General features: G+C 32.7%; 1 protein-coding gene across 2 annotated transcripts in view; it reads right to left on the reverse strand.

Annotated features, from left to right (window-relative positions):
- Positions 1–2,310: 2,310 nt before the first annotated feature.
- The window catches only part of LOC136977162 (angiopoietin-1 receptor-like), a 38,721-nt gene continuing 21,574 nt past the window's right edge, over positions 2,311–19,457 (reverse strand). For both annotated transcript variants that reach the window (XM_067272598.1, XM_067272599.1), the window contains 13 exons: positions 18,173–18,306; positions 17,397–17,595; positions 16,509–16,579; positions 12,879–13,092; positions 10,817–11,119; positions 10,450–10,746; positions 10,081–10,343; positions 6,716–6,788; positions 6,498–6,604; positions 5,944–6,139; positions 5,725–5,821; positions 3,396–3,645; positions 2,311–2,447 (listed from right to left, as the gene is read on the reverse strand). In XM_067272598.1, coding sequence (XP_067128699.1) covers positions 2,388–2,447; positions 3,396–3,645; positions 5,725–5,821; positions 5,944–6,139; positions 6,498–6,604; positions 6,716–6,788; positions 10,081–10,343; positions 10,450–10,746; positions 10,817–11,119; positions 12,879–13,092; positions 16,509–16,579; positions 17,397–17,595; positions 18,173–18,306 — 2,264 coding nt within the window. In that variant the 3' untranslated portion in view covers positions 2,311–2,387. The remainder of the gene's footprint in view (positions 2,448–3,395; positions 3,646–5,724; positions 5,822–5,943; positions 6,140–6,497; positions 6,605–6,715; positions 6,789–10,080; positions 10,344–10,449; positions 10,747–10,816; positions 11,120–12,878; positions 13,093–16,508; positions 16,580–17,396; positions 17,596–18,172; positions 18,307–19,457) is intronic.

The following is a 19,457-nucleotide window of genomic DNA, read 5'->3' on the forward strand; positions in this document are numbered from 1 at the left end:
TTCTTCAAATGTTTAGGAGTACACGACGAACTCTTTTTATCTCTTTTTAATTAAACAAAGTATAGAATATATAGTAACGTAGACCTTCTATACAACTTTACAACTAGAACTGCAGTTCTGTCTGCAATAGAAGCTGAGATAATTTTACACCCCGATTTTTAAAGTATGAAAAAATTCGCTGATGCATCAATGAATAGCCCATCCCCGTCCTCGATAATGTATCAGATCAAACATCGTTTACGTAAATATGACAGCTCTTTCTGAGCTATTAGCCTGGATCACTTTTTGGAGTCCCCCTGAATTTATCCAAATTTTCAAATATACGTATATATTAGCATTTTAAGCGCTGTAAATTCCAAACATACTGTAAATCAAGTTTAGACGTATTGAGTTCAAATTAGTATTTCACGAGAAATATAAGAAATACTCTTACAAATATTAAAAATATAATTTAAAGAATCGCTGTATTTATACAAAAATACGGTAATTATAATATCAAAATTAAAACATTACGAATTCTGAATGAATGTTAGGACCTCAACAATGCATGCAATGATCATCGCTAACGAAGTTACTATTGGAAGAGGTTAACATCCATTATTCGATGCTCGAATCTGAATTTTGATGCCCGGATTCGGTTTTTCCGGCTTCGCTGTATTTATTAAAGTTTAAAAACGTCTAAATTTTTCATTAAATATATTTCTGTGTGCTTTAATAGAGCCTTTTTCCATGTCCATCGTGGGTTTAGCGAGACTAGCAATAGGGCGACGGAGTGATCAGGACAAGCCTTTAAAAAATTGACAATTTTGACCACTTCATCGAGGGCAGTTTGCAACTTTGCGAGCATTTTCTTGTTGGCCAACGCTTCTTGGTGAACGGTACAATATGTCTAATTTGCTTCGAGGCAACCTTTTGAATGTCACTGAGAAGTCCGCCGTGCCTTCTTGTCGTAGCCTTTGCTCCGTCCGATTGACAAAAGAGATCTTTCTGAATGGAATCATTTGATATGCGCCTAACAAAAACTAGAATGTACGCCAATCAGCTACGTTTGTTGACTTGTCGATTCGCAACGATCCACCAATTGCCACTCAGCACTATCTGTCGTGAATACGACGAAAACAGAATAATTCGAGGTGCAATTTTTTCTATGCTTCGTCACCCAGCGTGCATTCCGTGATGTCTTTTACAGCAAGAATAATTAGAAATTTTTCTAACGTGTGTGGCTTCGCTGATTTAGCCAAAGGATAACTGAGAAACTGTAATGCCATAGATACCGCTTTGTGTGACCCTGACAATGCTGACTGATGCAAATAACTTTTCCTAACTTTCTGTTTTTTATACAGTTTTTACGCAAATTACAATTAGAATAAATAAACGAAAATTCGCCTTACTTTGTATGTTATAAAAAGCGCGACACTTTTCGAAAGAACGCGAATGAAGGTAGCAGCAGCGAGGATCGTTAGTCACAAAGGCCTGCTGCAACTAACTAAATCCACGACTGAGATGCTATGTTACTCTACCGAGTAAAGACAGTGAATGACCGTGGAAACATACTACAGACGGGAATGCACCGGTAGGCCGTCCACAATCCTCCTAATATTCAGCTATAATCTGGCCGGCCAAAATCAGAAAGACGAGCAAGTATGGGGAGTCTCTCTTACTCTCCCAAACTGCCAACTGTCCTACTAACGCTCTCTTACGCAATGTAGTCGCATTTTTTACGGGTTGCTTGCGTAGATTCAAAAAAAAATTGTCTCCTGAGACAGTAGCGGGACGGACCCACTCGCTCATCATCGATATCGGAGTCCTCCTCCGGCGATGATGGTTGATCATCCGTAAAAAAACCGAGGCGGTCATTTCACTCTTTGGGTCCACTTTGGTATCTCCAACTTTCCCTTTACGTACCGCCAGGGGTATGCATAATCGCAGTTTGAGAACCATGCATTAGAGTAAAACACACTTGAGAACGTACTAATATTTTGCGAAGAAGCCAGTCGCATCTTCGGAGTACATCTTTATTACTTAAATGAATCGCAGTGATTTTTCCGAAGCACTTTCCATTCCACCTCATCGAAACCAATAAAGGGAGCGAAAGTTTGATGTCGGTGGATAAATTCATTAATAAATCATTTAGTGGAAATTTCTATCCACTAATTCGTTAAAAACATTTCAAAATAAAGTTGTAGAGAAGTGTGAATATATTCCAAATACCATTGACTAGCCAATATTCAATATATAGATTTAGTAAGCATAGAATAGTCAACAATTGGAAAATAACAGAATTGATAAATCTTTATAGAAATTAAAAATAAAAAAATGCAAATCAAACAAATAAATTTAAATAGTGAATTATTTATTGTATTATATTTATATATAGCTTATTTAAGTTATATAAATGACAAACCTGTAACTGCTTCTGTCAAGTATTTATATCCTAAGCGTTCTTCCTAAAGCATTAATAATTAATACGCTAAATTAGTATTATTTATTAAAATAAAAAGAATTAATGTAAAAACTATACATTAGTTTAATCAATACATTTAAATTCATTTTAAGAGTTATTGAATATCTTTTTTCAACTATTTAAATAAGTTATTCCGTATAAATAAACTTACCTAATTATCAGTTACAATTTTCGTAAGAAGTAAAAAGTTGTACAATTCAACCTTCCTTTATTTTAACCAAATACCAAACAATACTTGTAAAATAGCTTAGTGTTAATTAGTATAATGAACGTGTGTTAAGAATCTTAAAGATAATGTTTTATTGTAAGATTTTCTTCTTTAATTTGTAGCTTTAGTTCTATTTCTATTCAAATGTAAATGACAGAATAGATACTAAGATTTCTTTTATTATCTTCAAAGTAATAAAGTTTTAATTCGTGCGGTTGTAAGAATTTATTAAAATTATTAAACTTTCATTACGAAAAATTAATATGACATTTACAAATTAAGTTTGCAATAGTTTCGATATTTAAAGCAAAGTAATATTAAACAAGTTAGAGTCTGCCTTTGGTTTGTTTCTTCAAATAATTAATTAAGGTACTTGGTATGTAACAAGCATTTCATAGTACATAAAGAATAATTATTAATATTGATCTTAGAGTATATTCAAATACCCGTTTCATATTGCTTCACCATTTCCTCGTAATTTTTAAAATTTCTAAATTTCGGAAACTATCAAAGTCCGAACCCCTAGCTGCGAGGGTTCTCTCTGCTCGCCCGAATCTATTCGTAACCGACATTTTGGCAGCCGGATTCTCGAATCTTTCATTTAATTTATAGAAAAAGTTAAACATAATATTCTTCGATTACAATTTTAAAATAATTCGTCGTAAGTGAATTAAAATAAAAATTATACAAATTATGGCTAAAGATTATTTGTAGATATCTTACCCCGTTGAATTCGCTTAGTACAGCTAATCCAATTTTATACTTTTCTCCGGTAGTAAGAGGAGCGTTATAATAACCGTTGTAATGTTTTCCATCTCCTACAGTAAAATCTGTTCCCGTAGAAGATATCTCATTGGGATAAAATTTGGCAGCGACATAATCTTCCCTCGACTCGTTATAACTCAGCAATTTTTTCTCTTCTACAACTCTCTTCTTTCTTTTATTCTGTTTTTCCACCATCACAAAATATGCACTGAAATTACATATCAATGTAAATGTCATGATGGGTCTGGCCGACTCCGTGATAAATATGGAAGAAGTTCTCTTCGTGCCCGTAAGACGAAAAGAGCGAGAATAAAATAAAATTCTAAACTATTTGACAGACAAAATTTTTCTTCTGTTTGTTGAAATATCACAAAGTTCAAACTCTAGGCATTTCTTCCTTTGTTAACTTTTATTAATAAGAAACTAGAACTCGAGTTTTGATTCTATACTGTAATATATGTTGTTTGTTACTTTTTATTTCGCGTATTATGCTTTTGATTTCGTTATAATTAAACCGTTTGACTGCAATTTTCAAATTCCAGACTTTTAGATTCCCGCTGTCGTTTGTCTGTCCGTGCTTCGTTAATCTCGAGAATGGATTTAAATAGACGAAGATAAGACCGGATATGAAAAGCGTAGAGGCGGTAAGCCCCGATTAACTATATAGCGTGATTTCAAAATTAAATTATGATTAAAAGTTACAGATTGGCACTGTGAAGTCCATTATTCCCCCCGAAAAATTTGTTATTATTGTATCTATCCATGTATGTATTATATATTTGTGAATTGTTATTTATATTACATTATCTGTATAATTTTAGTTGTAACTACTTTATTTTAAACCTTTTGTTAATGTTTTCGCTTTAATTAATCAGTTAGAAATTGTTGTTTTTTGTATTTTAAACTCTATGTTTATTTTATATCGTTTTTTCTTTGTTCTGTCTCGTTGTATAAAAAAAAGAACTGTTAGATAGCTACAGACAAGAAGCCCTTTAGACCCACATCTCGAAGAGAAGATGCGTATGTAAACGTGACACCGAAATTGTTTTATATCAATTGTTTATCTATCAAGTAAAGGTGTAATGGAATTTCGCCTATTTTTCCAATTTTAGGGACCCCCTTTCCAAATATTTTGTAATATCGACTTAAAATAATTTAGAGAAACAAATTAGAACAAAAAATTTATCAATTAATTGTTATAAATCTCACAACATGCGAAGGAAAAGATGAGGGTACGCTCGTCGTTTCCCCCTTTTTCGACGATGTTATATGACCAATGGTATGCTATCCGTGTCACATGGACGCACATCATTCTTCATTGAGAAGAGATGAGGAGGACCGCTAGATAACCAATCATGCCTTTTACAAATTACCTCACCTTCCTCCGGAACTAAAGCAAAAACAAAGGAAAATAAAAAGAAGTGACGAAATTAACGCAGAGTGAGACGGAATACAAAGAGAGTGAGAGAGAACTGAGAGAGGGAAAAAGAATTGAGAGAGTAAGAGAGGATTAAGACTGACTGACTGACTGGCCGGTCAAGCGATTGACCAGACAAGAGTCAACCGACCTCGGAAAGGACCTAGTGAAGAGCCAAGTAAAGGAGAAAGAAAACGAAAGGGAGGAAGAGAACAGAGGAAAAGAAGTGAAGAAAGAAGAGAAGACAACTCTTTTCCTAGTATGTTGTGAGTCGCGCAGTTCGGATACCCCCCCCCCGTTTTATAGGTAGGAATAGGCCAATTTCCTAACTCGGATTTTATAACTTTGTATTCATCCTCCTGAGAGGCCCATCCCTGGACTTCGGAGTGACTCTTACCCTCGCGCCTTAAATATTTGTTTTTTCTTTTTTTTGTCTAAATCGGAGATGTGTCCGACAAAACACACCTGGTGGCAGGACCCTACCATAGATTTGCGTAATCTAATTTTTGACGGCCTCCGACCCCCACAGAACTGTGACGATGTCACAGTAAATAATTGTGCTTTACTTTTGCAGCTAAATATAATAAGATGAAGAATAAATGTTTATTTATTTGTCACTTTATGTAATAAAATCAGATCGATAAATAAAAAAGACCCAAATTATAAAGTTTAAAGCATGAATGAGTGTCGAAAGAAATCAAAATTTTTCCTAAACGGGATCAAAATTCACTCTTTCTTTGGATAATGTATACGGTATTTTGGGTTTTACTTCTTTACTACCAGTCACCCCTATTCAGTTAATATATATATATATAAATGAATTACAAGTATTTTGTTATCTCAAATTAAATATCAATTAATAATACTCACCTAACAGGTCCTCCAATAAAATGAATTGGTTTTATTAAAATAACTACTGTCGTATCTGTAACATTAGTAACTGTAGGTTCGACATCAATAACTGGTACTAGAATCAAAAATAGAAGTAAAATCATCGATTACGATATAAACTGCATCAATTAAAATAAATTATTTAAATCAAATTCAGTAGTTTGTAATTCGGATTAATATCTCGTACTCACGACATACCAGAAACTTTTGTTGTAAACTGAAAATAAAGAGGTTTCCCGTAACCGATTTTGGTACTAGCTTCTATCGTACCATTATATTTAGTAGCTGGATGCAAATTAATAAATGTACAGTTTCTAGGGTCGGGATTTGTTAACTTCTCTTGTGTACTTCCTACAATACTATTGTTGAAGGACTCTGCCGCTGTAATGTTTATCTATAAACAGTATAATAAAATTTACTGTTTTTATTGGAGTTTTTAAATTAATAATTAGGAAATAAACAATAATGATCATTACTGTTATTATATGAATAAGAGATTCATCGAATTTGATAAATTATTTAAAATGTTACTTTTATTTGACAGAATCTTAACGTAATTAAAATTATAGTAGAATAATTTGATCGTGAATGAAAGTTGCCTTCTATGACATCGAAAACGGTAACAGAATTTATTAAAAAATGAATATTATATATAAAAATTCTAAATGTGTCAGAAAATAACGACATAAAGGATATTATATCAGTGAAAATATATTTTAAATATATTAATACTGTAATATGAAAAGATATACCCTATATCCAGTCAATTCTCCATTTGATCTCACGGGTAAAGACCAGATAATATCCACCGAATGTTCCGTAATATTCGCTATTTCTGACTCTTTAGGTGGATCTGGTACTAAAATTATGAAAATATTGAAAATCAACTTATTTCATAAATATTTAAGTTATATTTACATAAATAGCAAGGATTAAAGGAAAGATAAATCAAATAATAACGTCTGCTTACCAAATTCTTTTGTTTCACCACTCGTAGTCACTGTTTCACTTCCGGCATAAATGCGTTCGTTATACGCTGTGATCTTAATTATAAAATATGATGAACATATAATTAATAATAGAGAATAGTATAGATTAAAATTATATGGAAAGCTGAAGTTAGTGAAATAAGGTTGGAAACGGAAAATAAGTTATATAAACCATACATCTTGTTACTGCTATTTTGCTTTAATCTAAGAGTTTGTTATTGGGGGCAATTCTTTCTTGTCCGTTGGATTAACATGTATTAATTATAAACATATATATGTTATGGACAGAGTGATTAATTGGGCATTATGAATATTGCTACCACCTAGTCGGGCAAAGTGATAATAATACGTTGAAGAGTGATCATCCGACATACGCTAGCCAATCGGCACTCGGTCGCGTGTGTGTATCGTGTTTAGTACCTAATTTTAAATTTGATTTAAAAAACTCCACTTATTTCATTTAGAAATATTTATTTTTTGTGAAATATTTCAAAGTACTATTAACTGATATTCTTCCCGTAAGTTAGAAGATATTCTATTTTATTGCGGCGACCAGTTAATTTATCTCACACGCACGAGATGGCGCCACTCCTCTAGAGGCCCCTATAGCCTCGTACACGAGAACTCGTTTATTCTTGTGGTAATCCGAAATACCAGTTTTTGTCGGAGGCTAGCAGCTAGAGCACGTGTAGCTCTAACGTGTACTGTTCTTGTACCGATTGTTCATGAATAAATATTGTTAGTGTTTAAAAGGTAGTTGTGGACTTCGCGAGAATCTTTTTACCGCATCCCGAAAAACACAAGTTTTAGTAATGATCGAAATGGATGGGTGATGGACTAGCCATTTCTTCTAATTTTACGTGCGGCCCTCCATTATCTTATTCTTCTATTTTTGACTCTCACTTTTTCTATCATTAACAAATAGCTAATTTTTCTGCTATTAACTCGTTTAATCGGTTGTTCGTGTCACTTAATGATTCCTCCATGATCGTTACTTTTGTCAAAGAAAAAAGATTAACTACTGGTCACGTAAATTTAAAATTCGGTACTAAATGCAATACGCATGCGCAACTGAGATGTAAGTTCTGATTGGCTAGCGTATGTCGGATGATCACTTTGCCCGACTAGGTGGTAGCAGTGTTCATAATGACCGGTCAATTTGATAAATTTTTGAAATTTATTACAATGCCCGATTTTGTTGGTCATTAATAGGGTCTCTCATTTTCCGGTTTTTTGCTTGTGCCGGGATTCCGGGATAAAAGTGAACTGTTTCCCGGGATCCCGGGAAATCCCGAGATAAAATTAATTACTTTTAAGATGTACAAATTATAATAAAATCAAATGATATAATTCTTTTTCGTCTTTTAAAGTAATTTAATATGTTCCGCAACCTCCAAAAATCATATTAATAACGCCGTGTAAGATATATATTAAAAATTACCTTTGAATTACGTAAACATTTTCACAAATAGAAAAAAATTTATTAAAATTTGCTGGAAACTGCATACAACAACAACAAAATGCTTTGAATTGAGTTAAAAAAAAAAACTTAGGTCAAACTTCTAACCTAGAAGGTAATTTTCGTTTTTTAAATAAAATATAATACAAAATATTGTAAATTTTTATAAGATTTTAAAAAGCAAAGATGGTCAATACAGTACTCCGATCACTCAATCTAATTCTTATTTTAGTAATGAGAAGGTCTTGCTACCGAGAATGCCTTTTCCGATTTAATTGATGTGATTGGAATCGTGTTTAATGCAGTTAAGAGAAGACAAATATTATGTGTTTTTCACTTGTATCCTGAAAGATTTCTAGTTCGTTTTTGAGATTTATTGCAGTACTTCTTTTGTTCTCTAGTATTCTTGATTTGTCTACTTCGACTGCTTTAATAGAAACATCATAGCCCAATAATTCGGCAGTTCGTTTGTCTTTAATAATCAGGTTATGAAGAAAAACTTCATACTTGCACACTTCGTACTCGTTTGTATCCTTGCCCAATTTGCACAACTTGGCGTTACACAGTTACTGAAGCTACTGGGCTTGGTTAAAAATTAAAACAACATAAGCACAATTATTACAGATATTACAGGTAAAGAATTTTGAGAGTCCTGCCACAAATAAGCTACGTGTTGATTATTGACCATTTGTGACGTGCCATAACGAGTAAAAATTAAAAAACTAGAAAGTAGCTTTAAAATTAATAAATACAAATGTATTCTGACAGTTTATGAGTTAATTATACTTTCTATTCTCAAAATTTCCTCAACGTTAACACAAAATAAGAAATAAGTGAATTTTAAGAAATTTGCGGGATTTCCCGAGATAAGAAAAGTTTCCCGGGATATTTTCCGGGTTAAAAAAACAACCGGGATCCCGTTTGAGAAACCCTAGTCATTATTCATAATGCCCGTATTAATCACTTTGTCCATAACGTGTATATATATATATATATTCACACTAAAAATTTCTCAGTACTGTATTTAAAATACTGAAGAATTTTCATTTCAGGTGTACGGTACTTGTCTAGTAAAGATTATTCCTAAATTTCTGGATGAAATAGTTTTTCACATTTAGTCGAATCCGACTCTTATAGCAACTTTTAAATTACAGATATAAAAATTCTCAAAGAAAGTTATATTGAAATGTGAAAACCCTTGTCTTGTGTTGTAGTAGCTAGTTGGGCATAAGCTTCTAGGCTATGTCGTGATAAAGTGTGACGTAATTCTCATGTAATAATTTGTAGTATGCGTTTATGATGGTGATAACGTGGGAAATAATGCTTTCAGGGTGGTCTTTTTAAGAGTAACTGGTCCCTATACAGGTGTTACAGACGTGGAGAAAACCCGGATAAATCCATTTGGCCAGTCTGTCCTGGCAAGGCGCGAACCCAGAAGACTGGGGAATTCTCAGTGTTTAGGGTACGGAACCGCATAACCACTGGTGGGTGTGAAAACCCTTCGTGTACGTGTGATCCCCAAGTATTATATAATTAGTTCTAACCGGATACAGGCACGTTACTTACTTTCTTGTTTCTATGAAGAAAGAACGTGTCCATGGTACTATGGTATATTTGTATTTGTTATATTTTGTATTACGCATTTAATAAAAATTTCAGCCTTCAGGAAAATAGTGTAGAGTATATTGTATTTGAAAAAATACACAATATCCAGTAGAATTGACAATTTTTCATTATTGCATATGTATTAGGTGAGTACGTGGCCAATTAAATTTTCATTCTATTTAAAATTAGAATTAAAAATTATGAAATCGATAAGATTATTATTTTGTCTACCTTCCATAATAATACTCTAGATATGTTTATGTAATATAATAGTTACAATACCTCAATTTTATATTTTTGATTTCCTGTTAGATCGGTTAAAGTGTAGCAATGTCGACTTTTTCTGATATCGTCTAAGCACTTAACTTCATTAGAATTAACTGATTTTTGTGTTTTCCGACTCCGACACGATGAACCTTCAAGTGAGCAGTACTCTATAACATATTTCAAAAGTACCCCGTATGGAGGATAAGGGGGTATCCAAGACATTGATAAAATGCTTTCCGTGCTGAGATAAATCGTGAAATTTGTAGGTGCCGGTGGTTCTTGGTGCGTAAGAAATAATGTTTTTTATATTAGTTCGAATGTAAAAAAATACAATAACTAAAAATCTATTTGTCTATCTGATCTAATAGTTTGTAAGATACTTACTGTCACTTTCTGTTGTAAAATTAATTTCAGCAGAGGAACTGCTAAATCCGATTTTCGTTCCCGCATAAACTCGTGCCGTATAAACAGTGAAAGGAACAAGATCAGAAACATATTCGTAAACCTGTACAGTTTTTCCACTTCTCTTCTTTTTATCCCAAGGATCCTTCGAATCCAAAACGTATTGATACTCTATTATATTTCCATAAGAGAGAGAACACAGAGGCGGGTCCCATTGCATTCCCGCGCGATTGTTTCCAATATTGAAGAGTTTTAGGTTCTGAGGAGGTCCACCCGGAACTGTATGCGAAAACGTTCGTCTTATATATTTTTAACTTTTGATACTTATCTTTAAAGCTAGGGGACTTACCACTTTCTTTGGTTATAACATTTATGGAAGTTTCTTCCCCTTCTTTTATTGTTACTGCAGAAACACTAATCGAGTATTTAGAATTTGGGTAAGTATTAATGACAATTGAAGTTTCCTTTGCGTCAACATCTTTCGTTAAAACAGAAGTATTAACTGATGTGCAAGGATGAAGCCAGTTTACTTGTCGATAACGTACGATGTATTTGACGATGATTCCGTTTTCTTTGATAGGCTTGTCCCAGTTGAGATAAACCCGACTATCGGTAACCTTGCGTGCATTTAAATTTTCCACCTTTGAAGGAGCTAAATTAAAATAACAAAACATCTTATTTAATAATAACTTCTAAATTTAATTACAAATTATTTTTAGTAAGCTAAAATATTGCAAAGTGTTGTTAAAGTTTTATATTGTAATACAGTAATTTATAAAGTATAAAAGAATATTTCAATCGAGTTATTTATTTAATCTAGTTTTACACAAATATTCATAGACGTTTAATTACAAATATTCATAGACGTTTAATCGAAATGTATAAGCATAAATTTGTAATTACTACATGTAAAATGAATTCATAACGATGATAAATAGAGAATAGTGTTTTATAATAGTGATAAATGTAAGATATTACAGATTTTTTTTTTTTTTAAAGAATAGCATCAGAAGGATGAAAACCATGGACTTTTCAAATTCGAAATAATATTAGATGAAAATGAAAGAAAATTTACATCAAAGTTTTAAACTACAGAACCATAAATGCCAATGATTTTGAATCAGGTGTCGCAACGACACTTCGAGAGTGCCTCGGAAAATAATGCTGAGTAACGCCATAACACTTCTTTCATGTACTATAAAAAGTATGAAAAAGTAATCCTCGGGTGTCCTATAACAAGGTATTTAATGTACCGCCTCTAGACCGAACTTGCTACAAATTCGGTCTCGAGGAAGTATGTATTTGCCAATTTTGTATGTGTAAATTAAATTGTGCTTAACATATATGAAGGAGGTATAATAATAGATTTACTTATAGCACGTTGTAACACTTGATTGACTTTTGTCGATTTTGTTGTATAATTGTAAAATTAAAGATATTCGCAACCGTATTCGTAGGTTCGTGGTCTACCTATTTCAAGATAAGCTATAACTTTACATCTTGTATGTCACTTGACAGGTATGTCGAAACTATCCGAAAATGAGAGGTGTAAAACGGTAGGTGAACTGATGACGAGCTGTAAATGCTCGAAACGTGTCTTGATCAATAAAAAATTATGTTGAACCGTTTAATGTTTTCGTCTGCATTACATTGTGTTTTAAAAAACGTATAGAAATTAAAAACAATTAAAAATATAAGCAACTAAATATTCAAAGCAACTTAAATGTAATTATGCTATCCGAGGCCGATAAAGAATTCGGAATAAAAAAGCTTTTTACATTGTTAGATTGAATACGATGGAACATAACCGTGGTACATTCCATGGTTATGTACAGTGCCATAGTACCATAGGGCTAATTAGTTCATGACCATAGTTATATGGGTATTCTAGTCAATAATACTAAAGGGTATTGAAGAATTGACACGAAAAATAATTTATATCCACTTTTGGCTAGTTTGAATAAAAGCAAAATCTCTTATATAGGCTTTCGACTCTATAAGAGATTTTGGAGGAGGTCGTATGCCGTGTCTCGAGTGGAATCGGATGGAATAAAATTTTGCTCCTTCTTGACATGTATAATTCTTTCAAAAAACTCAACTCTACCCTTAAAATAAAGCCTTTTGCCTTTTCATAATAATTAATAATATAAAAGTTATCTTTTAAATACAATTTCATAACAGATAGAGCCACACATAATTTAAAATTTGTGCTCTTGTGTCTTGTTAGTAATTATTTTCGCCGAAAAAGTTATGTAACTCGTTTCTTGATTTATTATTTAAAATTCAAATCGTTATGACATTTAAATTTTAAGAACATTTATTTAAATTCAATTTTAAAAATTTGAATAACTGAGTGCATTTTTAAGTTTCTAATCATAACAATTATAACTAATCTTCATCGAACAACTCACCATCTTGAGCAGAGATAACGTTCATCAACGATGACCATTCACCAAAATAATCTTTATTGACAAGTCTTAATGCTATATTCCATTCTGTAAATGGTTCAGTCGTTATAATAAAACTGTTATCTGTGTTATTCTGGCCGAAACTTTCTCCGTTGGAAGAATTATAAAGTATATTAACATAAATATTTCTACAGTTCCAAGTTTCTTGTAACGGAAGCTGGAATTTAAAGTGTCGTCTTAATGTAATAAAATACTGTAACATTATTACAATTTAACACATGTTTTTAATTTAAAAAATGATAAAAATATGAGAATATTTTGAATTTATAAATATTTAAATTAAATTATTTACGATGAAATTCGCGAAAAGAATATGACATTGTATATTTTTAATAAACAATGTATTATCTCTAAAGAGCTTATCGTCAAATTAGAATAGAAATCATTTATTAATAATCTATAATTTTTAAATTACAATCGAATTCTCTTAATATAAATTACGAATATTGTTATCAGCCAGCGCCGGATTAAGCCTCTAGCGGGCCCTAGACAAAATTTAAATTGGGGCCCTATTTAAATAAGTTGCTTCTAAACAAATCTTATATAATGTGATTTTAACTGTTCTATAAAACACTATTGAATTGTAATAACTTCGCACTCGAGCAACTTGAACGCTACATCGAATATGCGATGTCGCGACGTATAAGTTTAAATTTAGAAAATGAATCATAACCATACATCAGTATTACTATGAGAGACGGCCCTAGGAATATATGTAGATGATGCGAGATATCTCATGGGAGAGATTACTTTTGACGCACGGATGGCTGTTGACCTTTTTATTTTCTTTTTTTTTTAGGCAATGGCTAATGGAGCCGGGCCCCTCCGAATTACGGGCCCTAGACATTTGCCTACTTTGCCTATTCGATAATCCGGCCCTGTTATCAGCAGTACAATGTTATGATAATTAGCAGGTCCCAAATCATATAAGTTAACTTAGACATGTAAAGCTTTATCTATTCTAATCAGTTTTGATTATAATTATCATCTTTAAGCTTTTTCTCGCCATCAGCCTTATTTATAAACAATTATGGATATCAGCCATAACCGGTGCTTGTTAAATGTTTAACGTTAACGTTTTAATTACTGTTTATTACCAGTAAAGTAGTTTAAATTGCTGGCATTTTATTCACCGAATTACGAATTTTATCAATACATTTCTAAAATTATTTAAACATGTCGTATTAATATTAGAATTAATGAAACCGAATGTCCACTGATTATAGTCTTACTTTCTTATCTCGCTTAATATTATCATTCAGGATGGCCAAATGACCGAGGAAATTACGGTGTCAACATGCCTTACTGGAGAATCTATCTCAGTTCTTCTTTAGCAATCTGTCTCTGATATGTTGGGCCCCATCCTTCATTATCCAACCTCTGCATTGTGGCCAAATTATTAGCAAAACTAGTCACTATTTAGGATATATATATACTACAAGACTTTTCGACTAGATTTTTCTCTAATTACAGTACAGTATAAGTCTTTATCATACACAGTGTAAACGTTAATGAAACTGCTCTAGTGACACTTCTCAGCTCTTGTCAGAGTACCACTGTTATAACTAGAAAAATAATTTAAAAGATATTGAGAGAGCCAGAAGCGGAATAACTTCACTTTGAGCAAAATTAAACTCTCACAATTTTTTACTTATAACAAAACTTACATTAAGATAATCAAAGAAGAATCACGAGCACAAGATGCTAGTAATATGGACTCCCATTATTTTTTCAAGTACAAGAAATTAAAACAAACTCACGAAATATTGAATAATTATTTTGTATATTAAAATTTATCACATTAAATGTAGACCTACACAATAGCTTGTTTTATGGAACACGGAACCCGGTCGAGATTACCAGCACCACTGAATATCGTACACTCATTACCATAAAAATTAGATCATCAATGATGAGTTGTCGAAAACATACATGTGTGAGTAACTGTGATGTAAGTGATTACAAAAGGAAAGCAAAAGCATCATTTATTGCAGGAAAAACTAAAATAAAAGCAGGTTCTAGTACCCTGTTGGGCCACCTCCAGCAAGAGCCATACACTTTTGGGCCATAAAGCTATACAGGTGATGTATGGTGTCTTGTGGCATCTCATGTCCACAGTTGGGGCAAGCGGTCCTCTAGTTCGGTCAAACTCCTGGACTGTTCAACTTGATGTCCCAGGTGATCCCAGACATGTTCGATCGGCGGCAAATTAAGGGACCGGGCAGGCCAAGGAAACGTGGCAATGTGGCGGAGGCAGTCCTGTGACACCCTTATGTGGTCGATCATCGTTTTGTTGGAAAATGGTTCTTAGGAGCCCTACCGCGAGAGGCAACACATGTGGCTGCAGGGTGTCATTGACATACCGCTTGGCTGTCGTGGTCTCTTGGATAACTATTAGAAGTTGTCGTATGTGATGGCACCCCAGACCACGATTGAGGCATTCATCACGGGCCTTCAGACACGAATACGTCCGTCGTCAGTGCCCAAACTCAATCTGGATTCGTCGCAGTAGACAACCTTGTTCTTTTCCGTTGCGATTCAATCCCGTCAGGAGTGACACCACTTCAAACATGCAACGGTGAGTGGCTGTCAATGGCACCACACGTAACAGCCGCCACGATATGTTCCTATATACCACATGTTCCTCACTCAGTCGGCTCGAAATGGTACGGACAGACAATGGGGCCTGTAATGATTGCGCTACCTGTGTCCGGATAATGGACGACAATACGCTCGACTGTGTACGTTCTTGTCGGAGGACTAGGCGGATCTCTCGACTAGTGGTCTGCCGAGGGTATCCCGAGCCTGAGCGCCGTGTGTGAGTTTTCTCTTGTCCACTGATCCCAACGCCTACTCACAGTGTTGTCAGAATAGCCTAGATGACGGGCTATTCGGCGAGATGACCATCCGGTTTTCTCAATCCGATGATCCTTCCTCTCTCAAACTCGGTTAGTTGTTTATATGGCCTTCGATTGTGACGTAAAGGCACTTCTAGTGATACAGTCCCTCTGCAATAGGTTAACCACAGACAGGATGCATTTGCGCTCCTTTTATAGACAAAGGGAGGCGCAATTTAACGCCCTCTACTGGCATTACGCGACGAACCATCACCCCATAACTCTAATCATTTCATATCAGTTTGAGATTTATTTTCATGCCTAGTTTTGCAGCGATACGACAACTTCTTGGTACGCTAAGTTTTATGGCAATGAGTATCTAATAAACATCGCCATTTTGAAAAATACTGAATCCTGCAACGAAACGAACAGGACTAAATATGTTTAAACAGGTGAAGATGTTAAACGACAACATATAGGTGAGAAGTTTTAGCACTTCTTCCTCAACCATCATTACAAAACAAGCGAAACCATCCCTTCTATGACCATTATGGAAATCTAATAAAGAAGCTTTAATTGTCAATACCAGAGGGTAGTTTTTACAAGTTCTACAGGTTTTTTAAATGTAGATGGGTTCCATTTTACCACCCTTTCCTCTACTATTAATCAATATTGTACAACATAATTATATAACAAACAATAGATTTTAATAAAAGTATAAAAATTAAAAACTTACTTCCCAATTCACGACGATTTCTGTCGAGGATGTCGTATCTATCGAAATGTCCTTTGGTGGTTCTTCCGGAACTGAAATGAAAAATATTATTAAAACAATTAAACATTAATGCAAACAAACAAATAATACAGTCTGAACACGTTTAATTCGGAGTGTATTAGAATAATCGGCTCTTCTTTTAATGATCTTACCTGAGAAAAAATTATTTTGAAAATTTTTATTTAATTTTTAAATATGAAAAAACTTATTTATTAGTTTTATATTTCATTTATTTTAAAATGTAAATCAATAATATACAAATTAAAAATGCAAGTTGATATATATACAATAATATAATTGATCATTAATATATATCTACTACAATGATATTGTACTAAAGGTCAATATAATATTTTTAATTATATGTAAATGTTCATAGAATATATCGATATTCTATTAAATGATAATAATCCACGCTTTATAAACGCTTGTGCTGTTGTGTCAGGTATAAATTTCTATTATGGGATGCATGAAGCGCTATATTTAAATAAGTTTCTTTGTTGAATATTTTGATGTGGTATTATGTAATTCAAAATTGATGCTATCCGTTGTTTTTGCAACAATTTTCTTGTAGAAAATAAAGGATAGGAGTTATGTTTTCAGCTTTGAGTGAGGTGTAAGGTTACCTAAATCTTCAACTGTCTCAGATAGAAAGACGTGGAGAGGGAGAGGGAACTAGAGAGTAAGTATAAATAAAACTTAGGAATCCATATTGGTTCCAAGCTCTATAAAATTTTGCACATAGCACAGAAATAAATGTTTATTTTCTTAAAACATATGGTGATGTCTGATAATATTGCTAATAAAATTAAGTTTTGTATAATTAAGAATTTGATTATAAATACTTACTTCCACAGATTGTCGACGTTCTCAGAATAGGTGCATCATTCATTTGTGCGTGTCCACTTATGTCTTTAATAATAATTCTTACGCTGTAAGTTTGATCAAACTGAAGATTTATCACACTTACGATATAAATGTTATTAGAACTATTGTTTGCCTTTATCGTTTCGCTGTCCTTCCACTCAGAATTCTCCAAACCATTTTCCTGTAATAAAATAAAACGATTGTTTATAAACGTTTAATACTGCAAACGTTTTCTGTAAAAAAAAAGAAAATTTGGTTTGGATTAATGAGATATCGCAGCGCAACATATGTTATTATAGATTACAGTTTAATTCAGAATGTAATGCAATCATTACAGGAGTAATAAAGGAAAAGGATATATTATTTTAATTACTTTATTAATACAATATAAATAAAAACTGCTTTGTAATGAAAAATCTTATCATTACTGTATATTTTGTATGAGCAATAATGAATAGCTGAATTAAATATATATGAATTTTTTATGTGTTTTATAAGTTCTAGAATAAACGTAGTTAATTAACGTTTTAATTAAAATAAAAATAATTAAATTTTTATATGAAATATCAGCATACGTATTTTTAAATTACAGAAATATTAATTGGTTTATTTACTTTATTTTATGATACTAACATTAATTAGAAAGGTTTCTTTGTTCTCTGATAGTTAATGTGCAATATACTTTCCAATTAATATAAATGAAAATCGCGTTCAGAAAGCTTCTTTTATTAATTTGATTTAATGAATAATATACATACTTTGTATTGAACTATGTAATAATCCGGAGTTCCTGTTCCTTTATCTTTATCTTCTTCCCATTCTTGAAACGTCAATTCAATGCTATTTGATGTTACTTCTTTTACAGTTGGAGTGTTTTTGAATACAGGATAACCTTCAATAATAAATTTATGAAGAAAATACGACATTTAATTTTATTAGAAAACAAAATTCAAAACGTAAGTAAACATAAAATGTTAATTAACACTTGATTAAGAATTTATTAATGCCAAAATAGATAATAAAGTGTGAAAAGAATTCAATAAGTATTTATATTTAATATTTAACATATTAAATAAACCGAAAAAATAGACTGTTCTACATCAATATTGTAAATAAACTTTAACTCATTAACTACTCACTTACAAATACTTAAAAGTTACATTAAAATAGAGCTGATAAGCAGGATTGCGACAATAAGCCGACAATAGGAAATGGGTGTGTGAAAGGAGTCAATACAAGCAATTTTGGTTATATGAACTGGGGGACGCCCCAGCCCACCTTACGAGATACAAGCTTCTATACTTTGGGTTGAGGTTGCTATCCTGAGATACAGGAATATCATGCAGAGAAGCACGACATTATTAATTTTTTGAAAGAGCACTTTCGGATGAGCCATACCTCTATTTTATTTCATAGTACTAACGTAAGAGGTGTACGTTAGGTTGTTAGTACTGTATATATTCATTTGTAGGCTCTTAAGTTAAACTAGTTCTAGCGCTCATAAATTTACACGGTCCATGTTCTGCGCATAAATTTTATTCTGTGTGTTACATACGGTAAGTGCTAGTTTTATATTTGCCTGTTAAACATCTTTAAAAATCGATCGAGAAGTAAAACCTGTTAGTCTTTAATATTTACTAGCTTATCCAAAGCTGCAAAGGAAAAGAATTTGCAGCAGTCGGAAAACCACTGTAAGATGGCACATGCATTTCGGAATAGATTTTTATTTGTATGGAAATTTGACTAGGCATCACAAGTATGCCAGAAGAGTACCATCAAGGAGGGTTTACAAGGGAAACCGGCCCCTATTCAAGTGTTAGCCTTGGATCGATGGATCACTCGTTAGGATTTTCGTCTTCACATATTCACATAGTACTAATGAGTGCAATCTTATTTAGTTTATTAAATTTAGTGAAATTTAGTTTATAAATTTTACTAAATTTATCACTTTTACAGGCGATTATACTTCCAAAATGAATTTGGTAAATTTGATAGCTATCTCTGAATACATAACTTTAAAAGCGAGTTTTTATATAATTTTCT

Source organism: Centruroides vittatus, unplaced genomic scaffold (genome assembly GCF_030686945.1).
Source record: "Centruroides vittatus isolate TY-2023 unplaced genomic scaffold, ASM3068694v2 contig_452, whole genome shotgun sequence".
Lineage (NCBI taxonomy): Eukaryota > Metazoa > Arthropoda > Arachnida > Scorpiones > Buthidae > Centruroides > Centruroides vittatus.